Genomic DNA, 27740 nt, shown 5'->3' on the forward strand with positions numbered 1-27740 from the left:
AGGAAATTAACCTTCATCTGCTTAATTGTATAAATGAGATAATTGTAAGTCGCTTTAGCAAAGTAGATCTAAAAATGCTGATACACAGCTGCTTGGCCATGTTTGGAGATATAATCAGAAAATTCGCCGGAGGTTATGCTTTAAAATTCTATACAAATTCAGATAAATAATACACTGTGCTCACACTAACCCAAGTCATGTCCACATGTTAGTGTGTGTGAACGCTGGTACAAGAGTATGAACCTTTAAAATCAACAAATAGAAATGTTTCCTGCTCCTGATTGATGGTCCACATCATTTGTTTTTTTCCTCCACTTTTTCCTCGTAAAAATCTGCAGCAGGAATGTAAGAAGTTTGCCAAATACATATATTTCAAAAACAATTCCCTGAAACCCCCTTTTTTGTTTTATACAACAAAAGGTTTTCATTAAGGAATAAGTAAGTGCATTATTCCTTCCATAATCAGGCATTAGTTATTGTTTAAAAGATTTATTACATGATTTTTATATGGTTTTTAATCATCGTGATAAACAATACAATAACATTCGTTTACATCATTGACCTCTATCAATACAATAGTACTATTTTAATAATAACAATTGAAATAGCAACAGTTTTAGCTCAACAGTTACAACGGCGGCTCTGCAGTTTTGCCTTGAACTGTTTTTAAACTCATTTGTAGCAGATCCTATGAGTGTTTCACATGCAAACCCTGAAAAACATTTAGCTTGCTGCAGCATTTATAAAACTATATAAAACTATAAAAATCTATCATTTGTCAATTGTCTACTTGTTGTATTATTTCAAATGCCAGGAGATCCAGCAAGACGTAATTGGACATTTGGGCTCGACAGCTCGTGACTTATTATTAGTCTTAGATAAAAGTTTTTTGTCCTATAAACGTCATACTATAACTACAACTACAACTACAACTATACCTACTTTTGTTGTAACTTTGTTTTTATTATAACTTTAAAAAGACTGTGTTGTCTTTTTGTCGGGATAGACTGCAAATTATTACCTAAATACAGTTTTGTTTGAAATCAATTGAAATCATTTTTATATAATCTACAACATTTGACACAAAAAATACCTTTAGAATAAAAAAAAAAAAGATCATTCGTGTGTAAGGTTTCATATAGATGCTGCCTCGAGGAGACGAGTCGTGTTGAAACCTGCAGTATTTAAAACGCGTATCAAGGACGATTGATGCCATAGCTAAAATTTCTTCATAGGGTGTGTAAGGCTTTGATTACTTTACTTGATCAAGTGTAGCTCAGGCGGGTTAGAGCTCTCCAGGATGGAGTTTGTGCCTATCAAGAGTGGTGAGTGTATGCTTTTAAAAAACATAGAAACAAATTGACATTTTATTGTGAATTATCACTTTACAAAACTTGGTGCAGTGTAGTGTATAAAATAAATTTCAGTGCTACAATAAAAACATTTTTTATTAAATTGAGATTTTAAGGAGGAACAAATATAAGGTAATATCATGCATAATAATTAAAAAAGCATTTAGTTCTCCAGTTTGTGCATAGATTTTATAATTCCATCATCTGTCATATGAAACTGTTTAAAACCTTTTCAGCATTCATATTCAGAGATTTGATTTCATCACAGTAAGATTAAAACTGGAGACTGTGTTATTGTTTGTAATAGTGATCATTCATTGATTCTTTGAATTGGTGAAAATTTGGACAATCTCTGATCAGCTCTTCTTTGTTTTGCTCTTAAAATAGTGAACATGGAATGGACAATTTAATCACAAGCAAGATTTTGAATGCAGAGGGAGGATCAGGTGTTTCTGGGAAAGGTAAGGGGGAAAAAAACAAAGCTCATTTATTAATATATGAGAAAACTTAACTGTAAATTGGAAAGAACAGCATAAATGCGTTTATTAGAATTATAGAATTATCTAATAACTGTTTAGTCTTTAACATCTTTGAAGCTTTTTTCTTTATTGTGGAAGTTTAGCTCAGAGTGACAACAATTTCTGAATGAAATATTGTTTGTGCACATGTACCATAATGAACATATTATATGAATTATATATATATATTCATATATATATAATTATATATGCCGTTAATCATGATACATTGGGTTAATATTGTAAAAAGTATATTTTAGTATGTATATATATATATATAATTATATTATTTTATATATTTTATATTCTGCACATTTACAGAGAGTGTAACCACCACAACAAGACTGACATCCCTTCCTCCAAGTAAGTGTAAATTATTAATCATTTCTCCAGCTCTTCTTACCCTGTTTTCAACAACACAGTCATAAGAATTCTCTCTAGCAGCTGCTCAGGGAAATATCTGCCATTATAATATGTGCTGTTACAGTACTTTATTAGCTTCAAAGAGCCAATGTGAATGTTGAATTGAAGCAAAACTAAACAAAAAACTTCATTTTTTATAAATATAAATCATAACTTTATTGCTCAAATATTATTTTTAGATTATATTTCTACATAAAATCTCATACAACAGTTTCAACTTATTGTTTCTTGCAAGCCCAGGCAAATGCATTTAGTTTAATCTTCAGTATTTATTTACTTGACTTGCAAACATATTAGCAAGTAAATTAATTGTATTGTATGTGATGAATACTTTTTTTATTTCATGAATTTTAATGATTCTAAGTGTCCATTATTCTTGTATCTATAATAGGAAGTTGATGAGTATGTGAGTTAGAAACAGTATTGGACCAGCATGCGAAGTGCATTTTAGCAATTTGTTGAGTGTGTGTGTGTGTGTGTGTGTGTGTGTGTGTGTGTGTGTGTGTGTGTGTGTGTGTGTGTGTGTGTGTGAATCCCAAGAGGGCAGCAGTAGTTCAGTGAGCACACAGCGGGTGCTCACATCTACCTCTAGCTCTGGTTCTGGTTCTGGTTCTAGTTCTGCTTCTGGAGGAACAGTGCTGGTGGAGAGAAGGATCATCACACAGTGTAGCGGAGGAGGAGGAGGGGGAGTTGGAGGAGTTGGAGGGAGTAGCAGTAATGTCATATCCTGTAAGCAATACTTCATTTTTTTACAGTTGGTAATTAAAATTGAAAAAAAAAAAAAAGTTTGCTGATTTTATAGTTTAAGCCAGTCAGAACGGGAACAGAAACAAGAACAGAAGAAGAGCCCAAAACAGTAGTAGCCCACCTGCCTCTGTGTTCTGTTTCTACTCAAAACACAGACTCTCAAAATGACCAATAACTATAAGCCTGATATTGTAGTCTTAGTATCATCAAAATTATTACCCAGACAATTAGTTTGTAACATTTGAACTTATTCTTGTTCAACAACAGTAACCTTCATGAACATCCTTCCACATTCTTACACTTTATACTATTTATGAGTTTGTCCTTTATCATTCTCAGTAGGTGGCTCAAGTAGCAGTGCGGTGCAAGTTGTGAGCAGTGGCTCCTCTGTCACTTCATCTTCAAGTGGAGCTGCTGGAGGTTTGGGAGCGTCTGGTTTAACCTCATCCATCATTACAGCTGGAGTTCCTTCAGGAGCAGGCGGAGGTTCTGCAAGCACTTTCGAGTCCCGTACCTCCTCTCAGTTTGTGTCCAGCTCTTCTGGTGACTTAGGAAGTCATTCGCTCGGTTCAATGAATCTATCAGGGGGCGGGGTTCATTTGTTGACCATGTCTTCTGGAGGAGGGACTTTGCCCACCTCTATGTCAATGGGAGGAGGATCTACTAAATACACCTCCTCTTCTGCAACAAGTGCCATGAAGAGTGCTAGCTACTCCCCAGTCACACAGAGGAAAAGCAGCCTGACTCTGCGCACTGCAGGATATGAAGGTGACTTACAGCTTGTGACATCTGACCATTAGCTTTTTCTGTACTGGTCTAAACGATGCATTGTTAGAGTGAGAAAAAGAAAGAAATAATGATTGTGATTATTGTGACTGTGTATCAGTTTCATCATATTTTTTATATAAGAAAACATGCAGACTATAAATAATAATCTAAATTTATGCTGTATATTTTAACTTCAATAATTAACAAATTTTTTTTAGGAAGCTCCAGTGGCAACTCCTCTCCTGAATATACTAGGAAAGAGTACGGTCAGTGTGTTTTCAAGCTGAATAATAATAAGAATTAGTAAAAGAAGAGAAAAGAAAAATAGAAATAAGAATTAAATTAGTGTTGTAAAATATAAAAATAGAAATGGCTTTTTTTGTATTTTTGTTTCGGTTTAAACACACAAATACGTAGCTGAGCAAATAAATGAAGAGTAAATACCTTAAAAGTTTTTTTACATATTCTAAAAAGGTTTGAATCTTTTAAATCTTGTTAAACATATGAATTATTATTACTATGATAACTAATTGTATATATAATACCATAATAAAAAAAAATATTCAAAGCATTTTAACAAATATTTTAGAACGTTTGTGCCAATTCAAAGACTGGATTATAATTATTTTCCCTACAGCAGCAGCAGCAGCAGCAAGTGCAGCGACCAGAGGACGCACCCAGACAAGAGGTATAAAGAGTGTAATATAATTGAATATATACATTGATCAGGCATAAATTTATGGCCACTTGCCAAAACAGTCCTGACTCATCAAGTATTAACAGCTTTAACTTTCCTCAGCAATTTGAGCTACAGAAGCTCATCTGTTGGATCGGACCACACTGGAGAGCCTTCGCTCCCTTGGCTGCCCATGAACCTGTTGCTGGTTTAACACTGTTCCTTCTTTGGAGCACTTTTGATAGATTCTGACCACTGCTGACCAGGAACATCCCACAAGAGCTGCAGTTTTGGAGATGCTCTGACACGTCTAACCATCGCAAATTTGTCAAATTGCCCATTTTTTCGGCTTCTAACACGTCAAATTTGAGGACAAAAAGTCCACATGCTGCCTAATATGTACCACTCAGTAACAGGTGCCATGATGAAGAGATAATCAGTGATATTCACTTCACCGGTCAGTGGTCATAAAGTTATGCCTGATCACTGCATATCAGTTGTTGAAGAAATTAAAATGAATGATGAACGAATTCTGAAGTAATAAAAACATAATTAGATTTTTGTCCTTTCAGAGAGCGAGATCAGAGTTCGACTGCAGAGTGCCTCTCCGTCCACTAGATGTCAGTAAAAGCCTTGTAAATAACTGAAATGTTTGGATTGTACTAACCACACTTCTAATCACACTTTACCATTCATTTAATGTCATTTAAGTCATAAGTCAATCTAAACCACAGGCATCACCTTCTGACCTGCTCTTAATCAGTCATAAACCTTAATGGTGTTAACAGATGGATGTGTGTCTCTCTTTCTGTTTCTGTGTGTATATGTGATTGTGTGCATTTAATTAGGGACTGAACTGGATGATGTGAAGAAACTCCTTAAAGGAAGTCGCTCCAGTAGCAGCAGTCCTCCTCGTTCTCCCACAAATACCCTGCCCATTCCTAAAAAAGCAAGCGTGGACACACGCATAGAGAGCCACTCAGGTAACACACACACTCATGCACAGTCTAGTGATGGGTCGTATTTAATGTGTTTCAGAAGAATGAGTAGTGTCAAAGAGTGATTCGTTCATTTTCTACTTTAAATTTAGCATACAGACACTGCACAGGAGTGCTGGGTTTAACAAGACATTGACTAATACAGACATGATACTAGAGACTACACAGAGTAGACAATACTCATTGGCCCATGACTGAAAGTGACATAGTGCAGTAATTGTCCTGTTAGTTAAAGAAGCATATTACTGATGCAAACTGTGAAATGATTTCACATGTAGGCATTGAGACTTCTATCACAGTTCAAGTCACTAATTTGTCTGTAATATATATTTATGTCAGGTTATGACAGCTCTATCCTGGAGTCTGCATACAGTACATATGGCTATCACACCAACCCCAACAACCTTAGCCCCGGGTCCACACTGCAACACAACGGTGAGAGTGTGTAGCTGTGTGTAATGAATTTCTTAACTGAAGCATTCTTTCTTTCTCTTTTCTTTTATTTGAACTTTGCTGCTGAAGACATTGTCATTTTGCGATTTCTAAATGTTCCATCAACTATTATTGAACATTTTGTCTTTTTTTTTTTTAAATACAATACACTAAAGATATACTATACTTATTTCTATACTAATATAAAATGATCGATATGAAGAAATAATTTTTTTAAATCCAATTCCATTGAACCAGCTGCTTGTTTTGTGTCACTGGTGCACTTATTGGTTTTGGTGTGATTTGTAGTGGGACTGCAGAACAACATGACCATGAACTCCTCAGCCATAAGCAGTGGCCTTTCTGCTGGGAATGCAGGTCTCTGTCACAAATATTTTACACCTTTTATGTTTTTACACACACTATTTTACAGTTTTAAGTATTAAACTCAATGGGATACAAAAACCAAAACGCAGACTAAAGTTAACACAGGTTTTTGGGTCATCATTTGTTGTGCAATAAACCTTGAAACTTAAAGAAAATTGTTATACACATGTGATGCTTTATTACAACTGATTAATTATCACTAATAAAAATGAATCTATCTTGATAGGCAGGTAGGTAGGTAGCTTGTTAGATAGTCAGATCACTGGATTTACTCCAGAGGCTTAATTACAGTAGCACAGTGTTAAAAGCAAAAATGTAATTACATTATAAATGAATCATAACAATAAAATAAATATAAAGGTCTTTATAAAGTAGTAATGGATACACTGTGAGGTTGTGATGTGGAAGCACTGCATGCTGATAAATGCTGTAATCTTATGTCTCAAATTTATTGTCTTCTGGTATATAAAACATTTAAATTATGTGTGCTCAAACAGAGAGCAGACAAACTTTACTCATGATGAATAATTAACATGATTCCTACTTGATATTGTTTTTTTCAGTATATGGGATGCAGAATAACTTGGCTGGTGGTGGCGGATTGGCAGTCACGGCAAACGGGTTCAGTGTGGCTCCGGGTGAGTGGAGTGGACAGTGAATAGTAATATTTCTCTTGAGCGTAACTGACGTGTTGCATTGCATTTCAGTCTTAAGAGCTGGTTTGTTTGCTGTCATCAGGGAAGTCAGTGTCTTTTATGTGTGACCACAAATGATGGGAAATTTGTAACTTGGTCCCATGCTATACGTAAAAAAAATATATAAGTAGTCCCGCATGCAGTTCCAGAGACTCGTAAAGATTAAAGAATATGAAAATGTGGTTTACGAGGGGAAGATCTTGATTGACCTGCTATAGAACTCTTAGCTCAACCTTTTTGCATTCTGAACTCAGACTGCACCCAAGACCTTCTGCATCAATACCTGACTTTACAAATGCCCTTATGGCTAAATGAACACAAATCTCCCACAAGACACCCCAAAATCTAGTAAAACATCTCCCAAGAAGTGTGGAGCTTATTATTAACAATACACTAATAATATTATAATAGTCTAATCACTGTTTATAGCCATAGAAGAGAGAAAAAAAAAGACATTCTCACTTTTGCTGATAGAGTGAAGAAAAAGTCTGTTGCTGGTCGATTGCAGTGTGATTCCAGACAATTTCTTTTCGAAAACCAGGTTGGAATTATTCAAGTTTAGTGAATAAAAAAAAGTACCAGCCACTCTAGAAAATGCTGTGAGACGAAATTAAAAGATTACAAATATTTTAACAAATGACACCGACCCTGCAATACCCTGTTATATTGTGTTTCAGTGCAGGAGTCTCATTCTCAAGTCAATACTTTATATATAATACTTTATAATCAGACCTTCATTAAAAAAAAATACACAATAGGGTCCTATATATGTTTAAATAGACTAAACAAAGTGGAAACCAATATTAACAAAAGGGACTGCATCAGGATTAACTGGACTATATAATCAACTGCTGGCTGAGTAAACTGAATGGGAATAGAGCAATTATGAATAAATGCATTATAATGTGCAAACAATTAGAGAATATAGAAAAGTAAACACAGTCCATCCTGATTTATTATTAGACATCACTGCAGTGTGGAGGTGGAAAGTAAATACTTTTACCTGGAGTAATAAACTCATTAAGGGCTCATGAATTGTTTTAAATAGATTTTAGTAGGCGTGTTAGATGAATGCAACGAAAGCGGACTAGACCATCAAAATGACTATAAACTGGAGAATTCACTAAATTGAAAGCTTTATATGTATATTGTAGAAACTGTGAAATCGAATGAAATCCGATGAAAGCTGTGAACATGTGGGACGATTTTAAACATTTGGATATGCTTTTAAATTAAAAAATGAGTTCTGAAAACGTCAGTCTTTCCTGAACTGACACAGGTTTGTCTTTTGCATGTGCAAATATCAATATGCAGAGGAAAATGAAGAGATGGAAAAAAAAAGTAATACATGACCTGATAATAATGACCTGGATGCAGATTTTGATGGCAGTCATCTGATTTATTGTTATTAACAATACACTATTAATATTATATAATATTATATAAACTAGGGGGGGAGTGGTGGCTCCAGCGGTTAAGGCGCTGGGTTGCCGATCGGAAGGTCTGGGGTTCAAGCCCCGGTATCGCCAAGCTGCCACTCTTGGGCCCTTGAACAAGGCCCTTAACCCTCTATGCTCCGGGGGTCCCTTACGAGGGAAATATCAAGGTCCGTGACGTTGGAGTGACATGGGGCAGCCTTCCCCTGGGCTCACCACCTGCAGGAGGGACCGTAAGGGACGGTGCTGTGAGGATTGGGCAGCAGTCGAAGGCGGGGGCCTGCTTAGACTGCTGCCCCCGCGACCCGAATTACGGATAAGCAGGAGAAAATGAATGAATTATATAAACTATATATTAGTTTACTCACTGTTTATAGTCACAGAATAGTCATTGTTTAAAAAAAACAATAAATATGTGACAAATAAAGGCTATTCTATTTCAATTTAAATCAATTGCTAATTTAATTTTTTATTTTTTTACAACATACGACAACATATCCACAGTGTGATCATTGTGTGACTTTTCCCGATATAAGGACATTAACATATATTGTGAAAAGATTAGACTTAAAGCATAAAATGCAGCTTAAAACTACATGATTATGATCATAATGAACATAATTATCGACTATTGATAGTATTGACAGTTTCCTAAAATCAAGTTATTAATGTATAATGTACAAATATTCAGAAATTAGATTTTCCTTCTTTTTTTTTTAGACCATTTGCCAAAATTCAGTCTATACAGTATTTACACTTGCAGCATTTAGCAGCTGTTTTTATTCAAAGTGACTTCCAAGTATCTCATATATTTAACTGAGCAGCTGAGTGTTGAGGGCCTTGCTCAAGGGGCCCAGCAGTGATTCTGATCAGAAGCTCAACATCTTAAACCCTGTGCAGTCACATTGGGCAGAACGTTCCAGAGCATCAATATTACTAAACATGATTATTATGTATTTAATACAAATTGAGTGCATGATTGTTTCTTGTTTTCTCGCAGTTTACGGAGTTCAGAAGAACATTGTGAGCACTACAGCTTCCACAGCTGCTACAGGTAAAACAGGATGATATTTCTTCAGGAATGTGAAGTAACTAAATCACTGTCCGCCTACTGATTCTCTTGCGTTCATATTTTAGTCGCCCCAAGCAGCCCTGTGACCACCGACGATGTGTTTGTTAAGGATTACAAGTTCATGTTGCTGGAGAAAGACAACGTTCCAGTAAAGAAAGAAAGCGAGAGGCTGATTATGTCGAAAGACACTGGAAAAACGTTCACTTCCACCAGTGGACTGAGTAAGAAGCAAAAAATATGAATGCTAATATTACACTATCACTGAACATCTCTTCACTATGTAGATCTGAGATGAATACTCAGGGTAAATATTCATTATATTTTAGGCTGAATATACAGTAAAACAATTATAGAAGAAAGTTATTCTACTTTTAGAAAGAAACACGGAAAGCCTTTAAATGTTTCTGTCTATGATTGACAGCTGATTCTCTGATAAACTATTTTGGTTAAAGGCGTTTAGTTAATAAATGCAATAAATGACTTGTGTCACTCAGGACTCAAGTTACTAAAGATTTGAGTGTGTACAAACATGTGCGAACTTGAAAACGTCTGTAAAAGCAGATTTACTAAAATGATCTGCTGAAGACTGACTTGCTGAGCCAAATAGCATATTTCTGGTTTAGATGTTTTGCTTGTTGTAATTAAAATGCAATTTGTACAGCGTATGAGTAGCGTTTGGTTTCTACTGTGTCTATATAAAAGACGGAGAGGAGTCCATGGATAATAGAGTACCTTCACACTTGTACTGTCAAATCCTTCAGAAAAAGATATTGTTTGAGCAAATAGATATTAAACAGTTCAAAAACACAATTTATACACTTTATAGGTCTGAGGTGCTTTCACACGTGTCAGAACTGAACTCAGACGTGAAAAAGAAACCAGTTTTCTTTACATTAATATATTTTGTATGCCTTTTTTATTTAGAATATTTTATTAATCCCCTAGAGAAATCGCTATTTCTTCACATATCTTAGTGTTGTAGGAAGCTGGGTTTAAAGCACAGGGTCAGTCATGTTACAGCACCCCTGGAGCACTAAGGGTTAAGAGCCTTGCTCAAATGCCCCAAGAGTAGAAGCTTGGCCATAAAACCCTGATCTTTAGATCAATACAACAATAATGGGGCTCAGTTGTCTTTGTGTCCATACCTTTGCATTGTTGGGTCTGTGGGTGTTTGATAATAGATTTGTAACATAGTCCATCTTTTAAATTTGGACAATTGCAGGCATTGACTCAACTGTCCATCACATATATGGTCCAGCAAAAGCAGCCATTTTGAATATCACATTGTGTGATAGAAAACCCCGTAACTTATGCTGAAAGCTAACCATTCTCAAATATCTCCAAACTAAGTGCTGATTCGGTTCTCTTTAAAAGTGTTTGAAAATCCAGTGAACCGAGAACAAACCTCTGTTAAAAAGTGTTAAAACAACCTTTTTTATTTATCATTACAGCAGCCACATTTTCAGATGACTCGCTGAAAAGGGAGAAAAAAATGATCTCTGGAACCATAGAAACAGCTACAATTGGAAATGGTATATACATTATTATAAATAAATAAAAAATAAAAAAATTAATAAAATTATATATATATATATATATATATATATATATATATATATATATATATATATATATATATATATATATATATATATATATATATATAATTATTTATTTTTTTACAAAAACCTTTCAGCATCATTTTGAAAAAATTATAATTTTTTGGCTTTTGCAGGCATCAAGGTTACCTCAACAAAGGACAAATCCACATACGCAGGTATTTTACTCACATTAGCTGCAAAGTTCTATTGTTAGACATTGACCAGCATAATGCAGCTACTAAAATTAATGAAGGCATGAAAATTAATAGTAAAAACCCTATATTACATCAATCCAATTACATTTTTTGTAGGTAAAATTTTCTTATTGTCAGCTGTGTATATGTTAAATGTTTACACTCCTCTTATCTACAGTAATTTTCACTTTTGCTCCACTTTATGACCAAAGTTTTCACATGGTTCTGATTTCTTTATTTTACAAATTGACTACATTATAACAATAAAAAATTGTAATCAAACAAAAAATGCATTTTTTACCTAATTCAATGGAAATTTTAGTTTTCAGATTATTTAAAAATTAATGTGCATTTTTGTGTTGTAGAGATTCGCAAAGATGAATCTGAAGTAGGTGGGATGGGATTCTGCTCCTGTTGCACATGGTGGAAATGGCTGCTTGGATTGCTGCTGGGATTGCTCTTACTGCTGGGTCTTCTCGCTGGACTCATCGCTCTGGGTAAGACAGCAAAAATTATTCTTTAGATGTTCATGACTCTCAAACTGAGTAGCTGTGGCAGTTCATAACCTGTTTCTGTTCTGTGTGTGTGTGTGTGTGTGTGTGTGTGTGTTTTGCATTGGCTCCAGCTGAAGAATTAAAGAACCTAAAGGCTCGTGTGGATCGTTTGGATGGCGGTGGGAGCACCATATCCTCTGCTCACAATAGCCGCCTGTCAGCGCCATCCTCTGTGAACATTTTAGATCCACTGGATACTGTACAATATGAACGCACCCCTATAACACGAACAGAAAACACCATACAACTAGGGTCTGACCCAGTGCAGCCCGACCCAGCCACTCTGCAGAAGACCATAAAACAACTCGTCCATTCTGAATTACAGTCAGAGAGCATCAGAGGTACCAGGGTTCTTTAAATGGCTGTTTATTTGTATGTTTGATAGAAACCTGTGATATTAGTAAGCTGTTTATTTATGTTCATATTAATTGTTCATGTAGCTACACTGGCCTCCTCACTGAAAGGAGAAAGAGGGGAACCTGGGGTCAAAGGTCAGATTTATTTTACTTTGAAATGACTTTTATATACAGGCATCATGAAAATGGGATGAAAATAAAAAACTCTACTAATTCTAATAAAATGCATTTTTTTTTTCAGGTGACCAGGGAGCTCCTGGAATTAAAGGTAGGGTTTTTCTACCAGTGTCTAATACTTTTTTCTCGCAGTACTAACAAACACTTTTGTACCAAAGTCCTAAGAGGCCATACATTATAATATTTTCTTATTTCTTGTGATCTCAGCATAACAAATGTTGTTTTTTTGTGATCTACGTGCTGGCTGCCACAAATGGTTATGGTTATTATCCATGATGAAGTACCGATCACGAGGAAACAAGTTTATTTGGTCAAGTTTACAAGAAAATTAACTCCTGATCATTAGAAAACAACACTTGATACGTCGAGATCACGAGAAAATAAATAAATTTTTTTCTTTTTTTCTTCTTTTTCATTTTTAATATCTGTTATATAACTTTACAGATTTTTTTTAAATAAGCAAAAAAAACCCATACATAGAATATTTAAAAATAAACATAAAAATAGCTAAAAATACAATTGAAGACAGCAACATCTCCCAAAATATCTGCACATCAATACAATCAAGTTCCAAATTAAACTTTCAGTTGCTTTTCCCATGGATGCACTACACACATATATACAGTGAGGAAAATAAGTATTTGAACACTCTGCTATTTTGCAAGTTCTCCCACTTAGAAATCATGGAGGGGTCTGAAATTGTCATCGTAGGTGCATGTCCACTGTGAGAGACATAATCTAAAAAAAAAATCCAGAAATCACAATGTATGATTTTTTTAACTATTTATTTGTATGATACAGCTGCAAATAAGTATTTGAACACCTGAGAAAGTCAATGTTAATATTTGGTACAGTAGCCTTTGTTTGCAATTACAGAGGTCAAACGTTTCCTGTAGTTTTTCACCAGGTTTGCACACACTGCAGGAGGGATTTTGGCCCACACCTCCACACAGATCTTCTCTAGATCAGTCAGGTTTCTGACCTGTGGCTGAGAAACATGGAGTTTGAGCTCCCTCCAAAGATTCTCTATTGGGTTTAGGTCTGGAGACTGGCTAGGCCACGCCAGAACCTTGATATGCTTCTTACAGAGCCACTCCTTGATTATCCTGGCTGTGTGCTTCAGGTCATTGTCATGTTGGAAGACCCAGCCTCGACCCATCTTCTATGCTCTAACTGAGGGAAGGAGGTTGTTCCCCAAAATCTCGCAATACATGGCCCCGGTCATCCTCTCCTTAATACAGTGCAGTCGCCCTGTCCCATGTGCAGAAAAACACCCCCAAAGCATGATGCTACCACCCCCATGCTTCACAGTAGGGATGGTGTTCTTGGGATGGTACTCATCATTCTTCTTCCTCCAAACACGTTTAGTGGAATTATGACCCAAAAGTTCTATTTTGGTCTCATCTGACCACATGACTTTCTCCCATGACTCCTCTGGATCATCCAAATGGTCATTGGCAAACTTAAGACGTGCCTGGACATGTGCTGGTTTAAGCAGGGGAACCTTCCGTGCCATGCATGATTTCAAACCATGACGTCTTAGTGTATTACCAACAGTAACCTTGGAAACTGTGGTCCCAGCTCTTTTCAGGTCATTGACCAGCTCCTCCCGTGTAGTTCTGGGCTGATTTCTTACCTTCCTTAGGATCATTGAGACTCCACGAGGTGAGATCTTGCATGGAGCCCCAGTCCGAGGGAGATTGACAGTCATGTTTAGCTTCTTCCATTTTCTAATGATTGCTCCAACAGTGGACCTTTTTTCACCAAGCTGCTTGGCAATTACCCCGTAGCCCTTTCCAGCCTTGTGGAGGTGTACAATTTTGTCGCTAGTGTCTTTGGACAGCTCTTTGGTATTGGCCATGTTAGTAGTTGGATTCTTACTGATTGTATGGGGTGGACAGGTGTCTTTATGCAGCTAACGACCTCAAACAGGTGTATCTAATTTAGGATAATAAATGTAGTGGAGGTGGACATTTTAAAGGCAGACTAACAGGTCTTTGAGGGTCAGAATTCTAGCTGATAGACAGGTGTTTAAATACTTATTTGCAGCTGTATCATACAAATAAATAGTTTAAAAATCATACATTGTGATTTCTGGATTTTTTTTTTTCTTTAGATTATGTCTCTCACAGTGGACATGCACCTACGATGACAATTTCAGACCCCTCCATGATTTCTAAGTGGGAGAACTTGCAAAATAGCAGGGTGTTCAAATACTTATTTTCCTCACTGTATATATATATATATATATATATATATATATATATATATATATATATATATATATATATATATATATATATATATATATATATATATATAAAACCTAACTATTGCATATGCATGTGACCAACCTTGCTCATGTTACTTAAAATTAATTGTTTGTTGCACAACTCTGTAAAAAAAAAAGAAAAATACAAGCTAATAGTAATTGATTTATTATATTCAAACTTGTATGCACAGTGGCATTTGGAAGAAACACAAAAAAAATATTTGTCCTACCCACACTGAGTGGCTTTAGATTATTAGGTGATATATTTAGTTCAATTTCTTTTGTAAAGCACTTTTAACAATGGACAATGTCCCAAAGCAGCTTCACAGATATAAATTGAATATAGTACATACTGGGCTGCCATTTAAATGGAAAAAAGGTATTATGATGTTTTTACTGACAAAATTGTATTTGTTATGTCTAATGTTTAATGTATATCTAGTCATCTTAAATAAAAAATTGCCCATGGCTATTATTCAAAGTATATAATAATGTTTGATCAAACGATGACTATATTTGAACAAATTGTTTTTCAGGTGATGCAGGATTTCCGGGAGTGCCAGGTAAGATATCCCTCATTCCCACATCTACACAAAGTGGCAGGTTTATATATATATATATATATATATATATATATATATATATATATATATATATATATATATATATATATATATATATATATAAACTAAAATTTCTCTTTCCATCAGGCCCTTCTGGTCCTCCTGGTCATCCAGGTCAAGAAGGTACAAGAGGACCTAAAGGAGGTGCTGGTAAGGTGCAGCTAATACAACTTTGCTGAATACCCTTGTATGGTACAGTGCTTGTACTTGAGAAAAGACCTTGTTTTATTTTGTCCTTTATATATCAGGCCTGTTTCACGAAAAATGCTTTTGGAATTTTTTTTATTTTTTATAAATATATATATATATAAGTGTAGATATTATGTACAAACATAGAAACAGTACTAAAGAATGAAAGTCTTCCGGGGTTCAAGGAGTTGTATTATATACTGTATTGTGTTGCAAATCAGGTGAGCCAGGACATGATGGTCCACCAGGACAGAGAGGTCGTGAGGGGCCAACAGGACCTAGAGGAGAACCAGGGCCTTCTGGAGTTGGTGAGAAAGGAGAGAAAGGTAAGAGCATTAAAACTATACTGGTATAGCTCAAATACTGTTAAAGTTTATGAAGGGAATCATTGTATCTTATCTTGTCATTTTATCTCAAACTATTGTATCTCAATTCATTCTGTTCAAATCCCACATCATGTTTATTCGTTTTTTTTCTTTGTAAAAACTAAATCTGTTACAGTAGCTAGTTCCTAGCAAAATAATTTAAATTACCAATTTTTATCTCGACGTGGGGCCGCCTTCCCGTGGGCTCACCACCTGCAGGAGGGACCGTAAGGGACGGTGCTGTGAGGATTGGGCAGCAGTCGAAGGCGGGGGCCTGCTTATACTGCTGCCCCCGCGACCCGAATTAAGGATAAGCGGGAGAAAATGAATGAATGAATGAATTTTTATCTCTTACTACTATGATCTTTGTTCATTTTTGGTCTTTTAATTACTGTTTTTGGTGGCTATAATGCAATACAGAACTGTATAAATTAACTGCAATTTGGTAAGTGTTTTAGATGTTTTAGATGTTTTGACTCTTCCCTGTTCCAGGGACATCTGGAGAACCTGGACCAACTGGACCTGCAGGACCACCTGGACCTATGGGACCCAGAGGTAAAGTCATCAAGTTTAAAAATATTAATTGGTAATTAGAGTGTGTGTGTGTGTGTGTGTGTGTGTGTGTGTGTGTGTGTGTGTGTGTGTGTGTGTGTGTGTGTGTGTGTTTTAGCAACCCTTAATTGATTGTTTTTACTGAGTATAAACAATTATGGGTCAGTGCTTTAAATGTAATAATAATCCTAAATGAACAAAAGTAATGTATAATATATCTCATGACAGGTGAAGTGGGTGCACCAGGTACTGCTGGTATTCCAGGGGCCCCTGGTCCTCAAGGCTTCCGTGGTGATGCTGGTGATCCTGGAATAAAAGGTTTCTATGTGTTCTAAATGTTGTGTGTTACATTGGAAATATTTCTTCAAGACTTTTAAGTATATTTCTGTATTTCTTTGTAGGAGAGAGAGGACCTGCAGGACCTCCTGGAGCTAAAGGTTAATTCAAAGCTGATTAACAGATTTTAAAAGTCTAGGTAATACATTTTTCCACATTATAACTCTTTTGTCCCCCACAACAGGTGATCAAGGAGAGAAAGGACCTCGTGGTGTCACTGGTATGTAAAATGTCTTTAAACTGAAAAGATAAAATCACTGGAAATGATATAATTCATGATTTAATATTTATTCAATAATCCACTTTTGCAGGAGAACCAGGGCAGCCAGGCCCCATCGGTCCGCCTGGAGAGAAAGGACTCAAAGGATCAGCAGGTAGCTCCTAGGGGCATCAAACCACTCAATAACACTAGTGTGTATTTAAAGAACACATTCTGACCAAACAGAATGAAAAATTCTACAGCACACAAATGTTTCTAGGCATTTTAGATGTATTACAGTCTTATCTGGAAAACAGCATTTATCTGAAATCATTTTGCAGGTCCCCCTGGACCAGATGGTGCAAAGGGAAACCGTGGTACGTTCAAGATCCATTAATCTCTTTTTTCCCCCTGAATGTTATGAATGTTATACATGCCTCCATTTCAATTTAAGGGGACCAAGGACCATCTGGTTTGCCAGGTCCACGTGGACCAGCTGGACCTCAGGGAGATGCAGGTGTTCCAGGTACTTCTATTAACTTGGATAAAGATCTCAGCCTAATAGTACTTAAACCTTTTCGAAAAAACTAATTCATGTCTATATTATCAGGAACTCCGGGGCTTCAAGGACCACCAGGTAGGTTTTGCCTTATAATTAGTTATAAAATATTTGATAATGAATTTAGTAATAAAAAAAGTAGTTTAAAAAAAAGACCAATTTTAAATTATTAAAATTTGATGTTATGATATTTTCATTTGTGTCTAGGTTTGCCAGGAACACCGGGTCAGCCAGGGTCTAAAGGTAACATCTATGCATACTTTCTGCTCTATGTAATTCTTTTGCATAGTATTAGTAGATCTGAGTAATATAAAGTGCTCCAGTGCACTGTGAAAAGTCCCTCGCCTATTTTTGTTTTCTTTCAGGTGAAGCAGGTGAACCTGGAAGAGTTGTCACTGCAGGTGAGAGCTTCTCCAGCCTTGGTTATCGAGGCAGTTTTAAGACACTATCTTTCTTACATCTTAGAATTAATAATTACTATAATTTCCTTATGGTAATGATACTCTTAGATGCAAATGCAGGTTAAAAAAGATTTTTTAAACCAAGGACAGACAAAACTAATTTGAAAGATGTAAGTCTTGGTCATAGTCATAGTTATTAAATAAACAGCAAAAATCAGGTGAGTTACAAAACAAGGCAAACGGGGTTAAGCTAGGATCAGAGTTAGTTAGTTAGTTAAGCGCAAGAGCAATACAGTTCATTGTGAATGAAATTCGATTATCTTTTTATTGGTGTGTGTGTGTGTGTGTGTGTGTGTGTGTGTGTGTGTGTGTGTGTGTGTGTGTGTGTGTGTGTGTGTGTGTGTGTGTGTGTGTAAGATTGAACACAAGTGTACTCAGTCAGTAGGTCAGTGACTATGAGTGTTGCAGGTTATGTATTCCATAACAGCCATGTTTGTATGCCCTGTTACTGGAAATTGTAGTTGAGATTTTGCTGAGCTGTGATAGTTATTTAGTTAATCATTTCATCTCTTCTTTCTCACCTTTCTCTGGTAGGCTCTGCTTCCAACACTGTGGCTATTCCTGGACCCCCAGGACCTGCTGGACCTGCAGGCCCTGCTGGATCCCCTGGACTATCAGGTAAGAGCTTTAACAATAGTTGAAATGGACAGATTTATATTTTAATAAATTTTGAATAATAAAATCCGATAACTAATTCAAGATTTTGAGGTATGGAATCATAAAAAAAGATTCTTCTTTCTTAGGTCCCATTGGCCCTGCTGGTCTTCCTGGCCCTGCTGGTAAAATGTTTTCAGCAATTTAAAGATATGAAAATTAATACACTGTAGTACCAATAATGAAAACCAGGATCCATGCATTCTTGTTTCTTGGTTTGGTTTTTAGCTTCAAAACAAGTAGTACACTGATTAACTGTAGTATGAATGTAAAAAGAATTAGGGGAAGTATGGTTAAAAAAGTATGGTTAGACATGCTGCAATAATATATTATCAAATCAGCTTCTTTCAGTACCTTTCTAAACTGGGGGTATGTTGAACCACAGCCTGTGGCATCACACCACCAAAGATCAGATCATTTTGGTCATAACAATAGCAACTGTGCAGAAACAGGAAAATTAGTTGGCTAATGTTGTTTTGACGAATCAAACTGAGATTATGTCAAAATGATTTCAATTTCCTCCATGATTTCTTTGCACTGACATGCAAACTATTCTTACAGGACCCAAAGGAGAAAGGGGTGAAAAAGGTGATGATGGTGAACCTGGCATTTCTGCTAAATCTGTTGAAAGAATTAAATATGAGCGTAAGGCATCACTTTTCTCATCTATATACTATTTCTATGCCAGCAATGAGAGATTCTACATTTCATATTTTCAAAGTACGTTTTGTAAACTAATGTCAATTTGACTCAATAGCTACTGCTGGTTTTCCTGGTCCTCCCGGCCCCCCTGGACCCCCTGGGACACCTGGAGAGCCTGGGAAACCTGGTAAATTGGTCTTTTTTGATATTTTAAACAAACAAACAAATAAATAAATAGTAACTATATTAACATTATATTTTCATTGGGGTTTTTTCTTGCAGGTGAGGCCAAAACTGGACCCCCAGGGCCACCTGGAGCGCCAGGCAAGTTCCATATTGATTCAACAGTGATCATTTAACTCTAAGTCCAGTACAGTGTTAGTACAGTTAGAGTAGAAGTGAAGAGTAGCCTGATTTAATTTTGTTCTGTAAGTACCTTAATTTTTTTCTCTTTTTTTGTTAATCTATATTTGTCTTTTTTTAGGTGTTGGTCTTCCTGGACCACCTGGGGAAAAAGGTGAACCAGGAAGCTTTGTACCCAATTCAGGTACATTTATTAGTTATTCAGTTACTGTGCATAAAATAACATTAGAACTTACTCTAGTGCCAATTAATATAATGATATATTTTTTTTATCTTTGTAACAGAAACCTTTTTTGCTGGACCCCCCGGGCCTCCTGGACCTCAAGGTAAAATATACTTTTCAAAAATGTACATCTTTGCACCATATACTTAAATATATGGAAGAATCAGAAGAATTAGTGTAACATATGCAATGTTCTTAACACATGAAAAACAACAAGCAAAGTTTTACAGTCATTGAACAGTAATATAATAGTATGTATTTATATTTATTTATTTATTTATTTATTTATTTATTTATTTATTTATATTTTCAGATGTAAAAGCTTATAAATAAGAAGTTTGTATTATTTATATTTTTCTGCAATTTTCTTCTTGCTGCTCTTAAGGCTTCAGATGTATTATGTTTTTAGATTTTTATTATTTTTTTTATTTTTTAGAAAAACATAATTATAACCCATATATACAATATTATACTTAAAAATAGAAAACTAATTATAAATTGTGGATTTTAAACTTCATATAACACTCTGAATTAGGAATTCTACTTCATAACATTTCTTATTATTTATTAATCAATTGGATTTCTTTCTGTTGTAGGAGAGCCTGGCCATCCTGGACTACCAGGAGAACCTGGAGTTGGTCAGAAATCTAACTTTTACATTTTCAACATTTTTTAAACCAAATGTGCTGTATAGATATTATTAATACTGAATATTACTAATAATTAAAAAAAAAAAAATTCCTATGTTCTATTTAAACCAGGTTTTCCAGGACCTGAAGGCCCAAGTGGACCCCCAGGTCGTGATGGCTTACCAGGCCCACAAGGACCACCAGGCCCTGGAGGGCCACCAGGTTCAAAAGGTATAAAACAGTCCACGTCAAATGAAACCTAATGCGGAATTCATAACATGAAAGCCAAATATGGCTATGTCTCTTCTTATAGTTCTTATATCTGTTCAGATAAAAGTGCTAACTATTCAAAAATGTATTAATTTGTAGGTGAAGCTGGTGTTCCAGGAGCCCCTGGCATTCCAGGATATTCTTATGGTAGGTTGGAATTATTGCGCTGAACCCTTTGAACTTTTAGTTGGTAGATATAATATTTATTTTGTGTAATTCTGCTTTTCTGGTATAAGGTGCGGGCAGAAGCTCACCTGGATCACCAGGTCCACCTGGACCTCCTGGGCCTCCTGGACCTCCTGGTGGAGGCTCTGGTTCTCCAGATGTTTCTCAGCAGCTTAATGACCTTCTCAGAAGTGAGCATCTTTCATTTGGTAGCAGTTGTCTGCGAATAAATATGTATATTTGGTAGAAGCTTTACCCTATTCTCTTCTGTTTTGGTTATAGAGACTTTAACTACATTTCTATAATCAGAAGATTTATGTCTAGATTTGTTATTTGCAATTTGACCACTGAATAACATCAAGCATTGATCTTGTATTGCTCTATTTGATAAAGATGATGGCATTAGGGAATATTTCGCTGGTCCTCCTGGGCCCCCTGGACCACCTGGAAGTATATCTGATGCTGATTTGGCAAACCGAATAATCAATTATATCCAAAGTGAGTTTTTAGAAACAATTATTAAGTTAATGATATTATTCTTAAGCAATCTTTATAAATATATTTAATCTGTCAAACACAATTGTAAACTTTCTTTGCGGTTTGATGCAGGGGAGGAGGTAAGACAGTATCTGGTTGGTCCCCCAGGACCACCTGGAACTCCAGGTATTCCAGGCCTTAGCCCTCAGGAAGTAGCTGGAAGAGTCCTCAATCTTATGAATGGTATGTTTTCGTAAGTAAAATGTTGTAAATGAAATTAAAATACTCCTGTTTTTGTCTATAGAGTAAAAAAAATACCAAAATGGACTTTTTGCTTTTTGTCAAAAATAAAGGAGAATAATATGTAAAACTTTGACTGATACATAAACAATACACATCGTCCTTGCACACTGTTTTTGTGTTAACAAATCTATTGGATTATAACATACTTTATAAATGTGATCACCTAATAAAAAAGATCAGTTTTGACTGACATATCCTTTTCGAGCGCTAAAATGATTCCCTTTAAAATGTTTTGCCATTTTCTACAGTATGTAATTTATACAGCCGTAACAGTATGTTCAATACAAAATCTACACTTTTATTATAACATTTTCTCTATTTCTGTGCCTGTTTGTAGACCAGGGTATGCTGACACAAACCGGACCCCCAGGTCCACCTGGTCCTCCAGGACTTCCTGGATCACCCTACAACGATCTCCCACTTTTCCTACAAAGTAAGAGCCCATAACTATCATCACTACTATGATCACTAGGAGTTCACTAGGCTACTAATATTTTGAAAAAAAATGATAATTTATGTGCCTGGTGAAGATGGTGGACATTGCCATATAGATATTATACGTTATAAATAATATACATATAGTTATATTTATTTTATATTTGTAGATTTTCATGCCACACGTATATATTGTTGATTCCTAAGAGATAAGAGATACCTTTATTCGATACCTTTATTATATATATATTGTATTTATAAATACAAAAGAAAAAACCCTCCAATAAGTAGTTATACTTTCAAACATAATGCACAAAGGTATTAACCTTGGAAAATTTTATGCAATAGTTTTAGTGCAATAATAATTTGTTACATGGGCAACTTTTATAACTATTATTGTAGTCTGACCTTTTCTCTGTATCTGTTTTTCACTGCTGCTACAAATTCCATTTCATCCTGCTACACATTCATTTCTCTTAATATTTACCTTAATATGTATAGATTTTATATTTCTTATTTTTATTTTTACTTTAATCTTTACTTGATCTTTTCCTTAACTGTGAGCAACTGCAACCAAACAATTTCCGTATGGGATCAATAGAGTATTCTAGTTCTGATTCAAATTTCTTTGTGTATAAATACTGAACATATTATATATTTATTTTTATCATACTTCAAAATCATAATTTCAGAAATTCATGGATTTGATACTAAGTTAAAATGGAATTTCATATTTTTTATTTTTTTTTTTTTTGCTTACAGATGCTGATTTTAGAGGACCACCTGGTCCTCCGGGGCCCCCTGGACCTCAGGGACCTCCTGGAATGACAGGAGGTCTGGTGTCATATGCTGAAAATGCAAACCAAGCACCAATTCGTGCAGAACTGCAGGAATATCTAAAGAGTGAGTATGCAGTATAGTAGTGCAGTATGCAGTATACTTACAGAATAATCTGGAAATGAGCTAAATGGTTAGTTAAGCTTAATTAGAACTGCAAAAATATATATATTAAAACAGCACCAACAATTTGTCAGTTTGAACATGAAGCATTTCATTGTTTCTGACGTTTTGACCTTTGTGTTAGTGTCTTTGAGTTATACTCAACTCTGATAGAAGTTTATAATATTAACATGATGCTGTGGTCAGTGATGGACAGTAACAAAGTTAATGTAATTTGTGAAGTTTTTTCACGTATCTGTATTTTACTGAAGTATTTCCATTTTGGAAGACTTTTTACTTTACTTCACTACCTTTTAAAGTCAAACATCTTACTCTTTACTTAACTACATTTTGTGAAATCAGTCATTGCTTGTTTATTAATAAGTAGATAAAAACATAACTGGTCAAACACGCAGCAAGTCACCAATCAGGGTCGAGCACGTGCTCTGTTTTAAACTTGTTTTGATTGGCGCTTGTTTTTAAAAAAGAACATTTTGTGATCATGATCATTTTAAGAGATATCCATCAGTGTTTGACTGATTAATATAATTAATTGTAACAAAAATGATAGTTGGAACATTATAGCCAAAAAAAAAGTCATAGTACTTTGGATACTTAAGTACATTTGAAGGTGAATACTTTTTACTTTTACTCAAGTGAAAGTTATATATAAGAAATCACTTTTACTTTTACTGGAGTAATATTTTACCATGTGTATCTCAACATTTACTCACGTATATGGTTTGTGTTCCACCACTGGTTCCAGCAATCAACTATTGGTGTGGATTAATCGGCAAAATCAATGAATCAGTCTACCATTATTGAACACATCTGGGTTGCTGCACAGAACATTAAATAGCCATAGATTTAACTGCAATCCTCTTGGTGCTTAAAAACTATATTCCAATGCTACAGTTTCTGGACTATTAATCACAAATGGCCCTATAATCACACAGAGTACACAACCAATTTAGCTCTCTTGGAGCTTCAGTTACAGATGGCTATGGCAGAGTTGTGAATCATAGTGATAATATTTGAATGAATTTTTTTGTTTTGTTTTTTTTATCCACAAGTTGTAGTGAATATTATTTAATAGATCTTAACAGTTTCCTTACCTTGCCCTATGTTTTCCTCCAGGTGGCAGGGTGTTCCGTGAAGAGCCAAACCGTAGCTATGCAGAGACCAAACAATTACCTGTTGACACTATAGACTATCCCAGTATTGCAGAACAAGTAGTGAAACACATCAAAAGTAAGTTACCAAAATTTGTCAAAAGGCTGAAGAATCATTTTACAGAGGCAGTTTCTTTTTTCACTTTTTTTTTTTTCAGTGTGTTTATTTTGCTTCTTCTGGAGTGTTTTGTCACATGCCAAAATTATGTAATGTCATGTATTTCATGATTCTTTTATTATTACACTTAATGGTCATATTTCTGGCTAATTTTGTAGTGTTTCAGCCTAAGGGCTTATTTAGTGCTGAGCTTTTGGCCAGATCTTGACTGCACTAAATTGCTCTAGTGAGTTAAAAAGAGCATCACTGTGAATGTGTGTATGATGATCTATAAAGGAGTGGCTTTCTATTGTGTGTATTCCTGCCACATAGCCAGCGTTCCTGTGTTAGGCTCAAAATCCATTGTGAACCTGCCTGACAGAAAGCAGTTACTGAGAATGAATTATTGTGGTGGAAGGGCAAAATAGGATGCTGTTCATGGTCTACTGTATATGTTCCCCATTCAGGGTAGTTTCAAAGATCCATTAATTGTGTAAAAAAGACCATATCCTTGTCTTCAGTGTTTGTACACATCTTTTCAGTAAGTATGCTGAGAGGTAAATAGGAATGACGAGTAATCACTATGTGTCTGGGTTTTTTATAGCTCATCGCTTACTGTTTTGGGATCTCAAAGATATCCAAGGGCCTCCTGGTCCTCCTGGACCTCCTGGAATCAGCCATGCATACAGTGCTTATGGCAACATGACGGAGATGATTAAATTGATTAAAGGTACATTTTACCATTACTTATCTTTATAAACGAAAAAACATGGTGTAGTATGTACTTTATGTACTGTATGTATTACTTAAAAGTACAAACTGTAAAGTAAATACTGAAAAATTTGTTCTTCACCCTAAATGACTAACTCATGTCACTTTTCTAGACCACGGCATAGCTGGACCACCAGGAAGACCTGGGCAGAAGGGAGAAGTTGGATATCCTGGTCCCAAAGGATCAAGAGGTTAGTAATTCAGCAAGTTTACAAGTTAACACATTGGGTTTAGCTTAGGGGTGTAACGGTACACATATTTATACTGGGCTTTCGATTCAGCACACACATGTACCGAATGCAACCTTTTTACATGCAGAACATAGTTACAATCTGAGTTCCCTCAGGAACCTATTAAGAGGTGGACCACAAGTTTGTTAAGTCTCTGTCTTGCACTCTGACTGTATTTTTATAATTATTATTTAATATTATTATTATAATTTTTAAACTTAAAAACCTACACAACAATGCCAGAGGTATAAAAGAAAACTAGTGTTAGTGCAGTGTCACTGTGACTACTTACTTCGTATCGGAAATAAGATTTGTTTAACGCATTATGTCCAGGAAGGTGGATTCTTTTGCGTTTTATGTCCTTGAAAGGAAAAAATCCTGACAATTTCACATATCGAGCGAGTGAATGAATAAAGGATAGAAAGAATGAAGACATTTAATAAAGTATGCTAAAATAAGTACAATATTTAAGTAGATCATATCTTTAGAAAATGTTATATAAAATGTTAAACAAACACACAAACACATCTGTATTACCTAAATTAAGTCTAACGAATATTTAATTTTATTTATTTATTTATTTAATTTTATTTAATCAATTTAATTTGTGGGGAGTGGTGGCTCCAGCGGTTAAGGCGCTGGGTTGCCGATCGGATGGTCTGGGGTTCAAGCCCCGGTATCGCCAAGCTGCTACTATTGGGCCCTTGAGCAAGGCCCTTAACCCTCTATGCTCCGGGGGTCCCTTACGAGGGAAATATCAAGGTCCATGACGTCGGAGTGACGTGGGGCCGCCTTCCTGTGGGCTCACCACCTCCAGGAGGGACCGTAAGGGACGGTGCGAAGGCAGGGGCCTGCTTAGACTGCTGCCCCCGCGACCCGAATCACGGATAAGCGGGAGAAATTGAATTAATTGAATTTGTGGCAATTTAATTGATTACTCAATTTAATTAAAATATTAAAGTGGATTGCATCAATTTGATTTATTCTATTTTATTTTTATAAAATATTATAAAAGATATATTATCTGATATATTATTTAACCAAGCATTTAATTATATTTTTTTAATGTAAACTGTTTAAATGTTAATAATAATGATAAAATGCCTTAATAAAAAACGACAAACAATTTGCATTTCTTCCCCCTAACCGTACTGAACTGCAACTTAAAAACTGAGGTACTGACCGAACCATGAATTTTATGTACAGTTACAACATTAGTTTAGCTCAATAATGAAGCTTCTGTAAATGAGAGATTCAGTTGTTTGCAAACAACCTACGTTGGTTACATTCATACACTTTAAAGTGCAGGAAAATGCCAAATGCATCTCATTAATAAAAGATTCCAGATATGAATACAGTGAAAGTTTATTTAGTCCTTGGTATTTGTATTTATATATGTTTAGTGCTCCAAATATAAGTATTTATTTCCAAGCCAAAGTGGACGTCTTTTAAATGTTTTTTAAATAAACTATTAGAACTATCACTATGCCCCTGATGCAAAACAATTGGCAAATTTAGCAGATGTATTTTTGTTTGCAACTGTGATTTTTCTGACAAGATAATTATATTTTCCAAAAATCTAAGCGAACTAGTTCCATCATTTTAATCATTATGACCCTGACTAGACAGTTAAGGGTCTGAGTCCAAAATGCTATAAATGCATTGCTTAATGTATATGGACTTTGTTTTATGTGTCTTTATTTTGCTATTATTTTCTTGTGTCCTGTGCGATCATAGTCCCACAAACAACTGAATAGTATTTGTCCTATTCCTATCTGTATTTGTATTAATTTTTATATATATTTTGAATAATGTATTCATTTACATTAATTATTCTTAAATATACACAATTTAAATATTGTATAAAGGTACATTATTGTGGTCCTTTTTTTCTGTTGTTCTGAATAATTTATTGAACTGCTGTATTCTGGTATGTTCAGGTCCTAGAGGTGAGCAAGGCATCCCTGGTCTACCAGGACTTCCAGGCAATGAGGGACCAAGAGGACAAAAAGGAGAAAACGGTACTGCCTAATTAAAGAAAAAATGTGTTTGAAATATTCTTTATACTGTTACCCGCCCTTGTGGGTCACTATGAAGCACTGTTCAAAAATTTAATGTCTGGGTTCATTATGACATCTTTTGAAAAATCTTTTTTCAGGAGAATCCGTCTACATGAATTACAGAAGAAACAGAAGCACAGGTGTTTAGTCTGACAAGCAAAGAAACAATTTTCATCAATTTCATCATTTGTTTGTTTCATCATTGATTTTTGATTATTGCAACTTTTTGTAGTAACCAAATACATAGAATAGAATGCAAAGTACTTGCAGAACTGAAAGCACACAAATAATTGCAGTGTCTCACTGACAGTCAAGAAATTTACATTTCCTGACATCTAAATATGTACATACATTTTATTCATTTAAAA

General features: G+C 35.3%; 1 protein-coding gene across 1 annotated transcript; it reads left to right on the plus strand.

Moving 5' to 3' along the window:
• The first annotated feature begins 1190 nt into the window (after positions 1-1190).
• col17a1a (collagen, type XVII, alpha 1a) lies at positions 1191-27563 on the plus strand. Its single transcript, XM_083522151.1, has 53 exons — positions 1191-1325; positions 1740-1813; positions 2192-2233; positions 2834-3022; positions 3380-3808; positions 4027-4074; positions 4449-4496; positions 5057-5104; positions 5333-5467; positions 5822-5917; positions 6224-6292; positions 6865-6939; positions 9433-9486; positions 9570-9725; positions 10956-11036; positions 11240-11281; positions 11665-11796; positions 11925-12194; positions 12294-12344; positions 12451-12477; positions 15195-15221; positions 15369-15431; positions 15692-15796; positions 16328-16390; positions 16616-16705; positions 16789-16824; positions 16908-16943; positions 17035-17097; positions 17264-17299; positions 17377-17448; positions 17533-17559; positions 17689-17724; positions 17847-17882; positions 18477-18560; positions 18686-18721; positions 19158-19241; positions 19354-19425; positions 19521-19562; positions 19723-19785; positions 19886-19927; positions 20421-20462; positions 20586-20684; positions 20823-20870; positions 20960-21079; positions 21282-21386; positions 21498-21608; positions 22006-22101; positions 22866-23006; positions 24180-24293; positions 24916-25041; positions 25196-25273; positions 27253-27333; positions 27471-27563. The coding sequence occupies exons 2-53, from the start codon at positions 1750-1752 to the stop codon at positions 27518-27520; spliced, it is 4380 nt and encodes a 1459-aa protein (XP_083378277.1). The 5' UTR covers positions 1191-1325; positions 1740-1749; the 3' UTR covers positions 27521-27563.
• The last annotated feature ends 177 nt before the right edge of the window (positions 27564-27740 follow it).

The sequence above is a fragment of the Silurus aristotelis genome, assembly GCF_946808225.1.
Source record: "Silurus aristotelis genome assembly, chromosome: 20".
Taxonomy (NCBI): Eukaryota; Metazoa; Chordata; class Actinopteri; order Siluriformes; family Siluridae; genus Silurus; species Silurus aristotelis.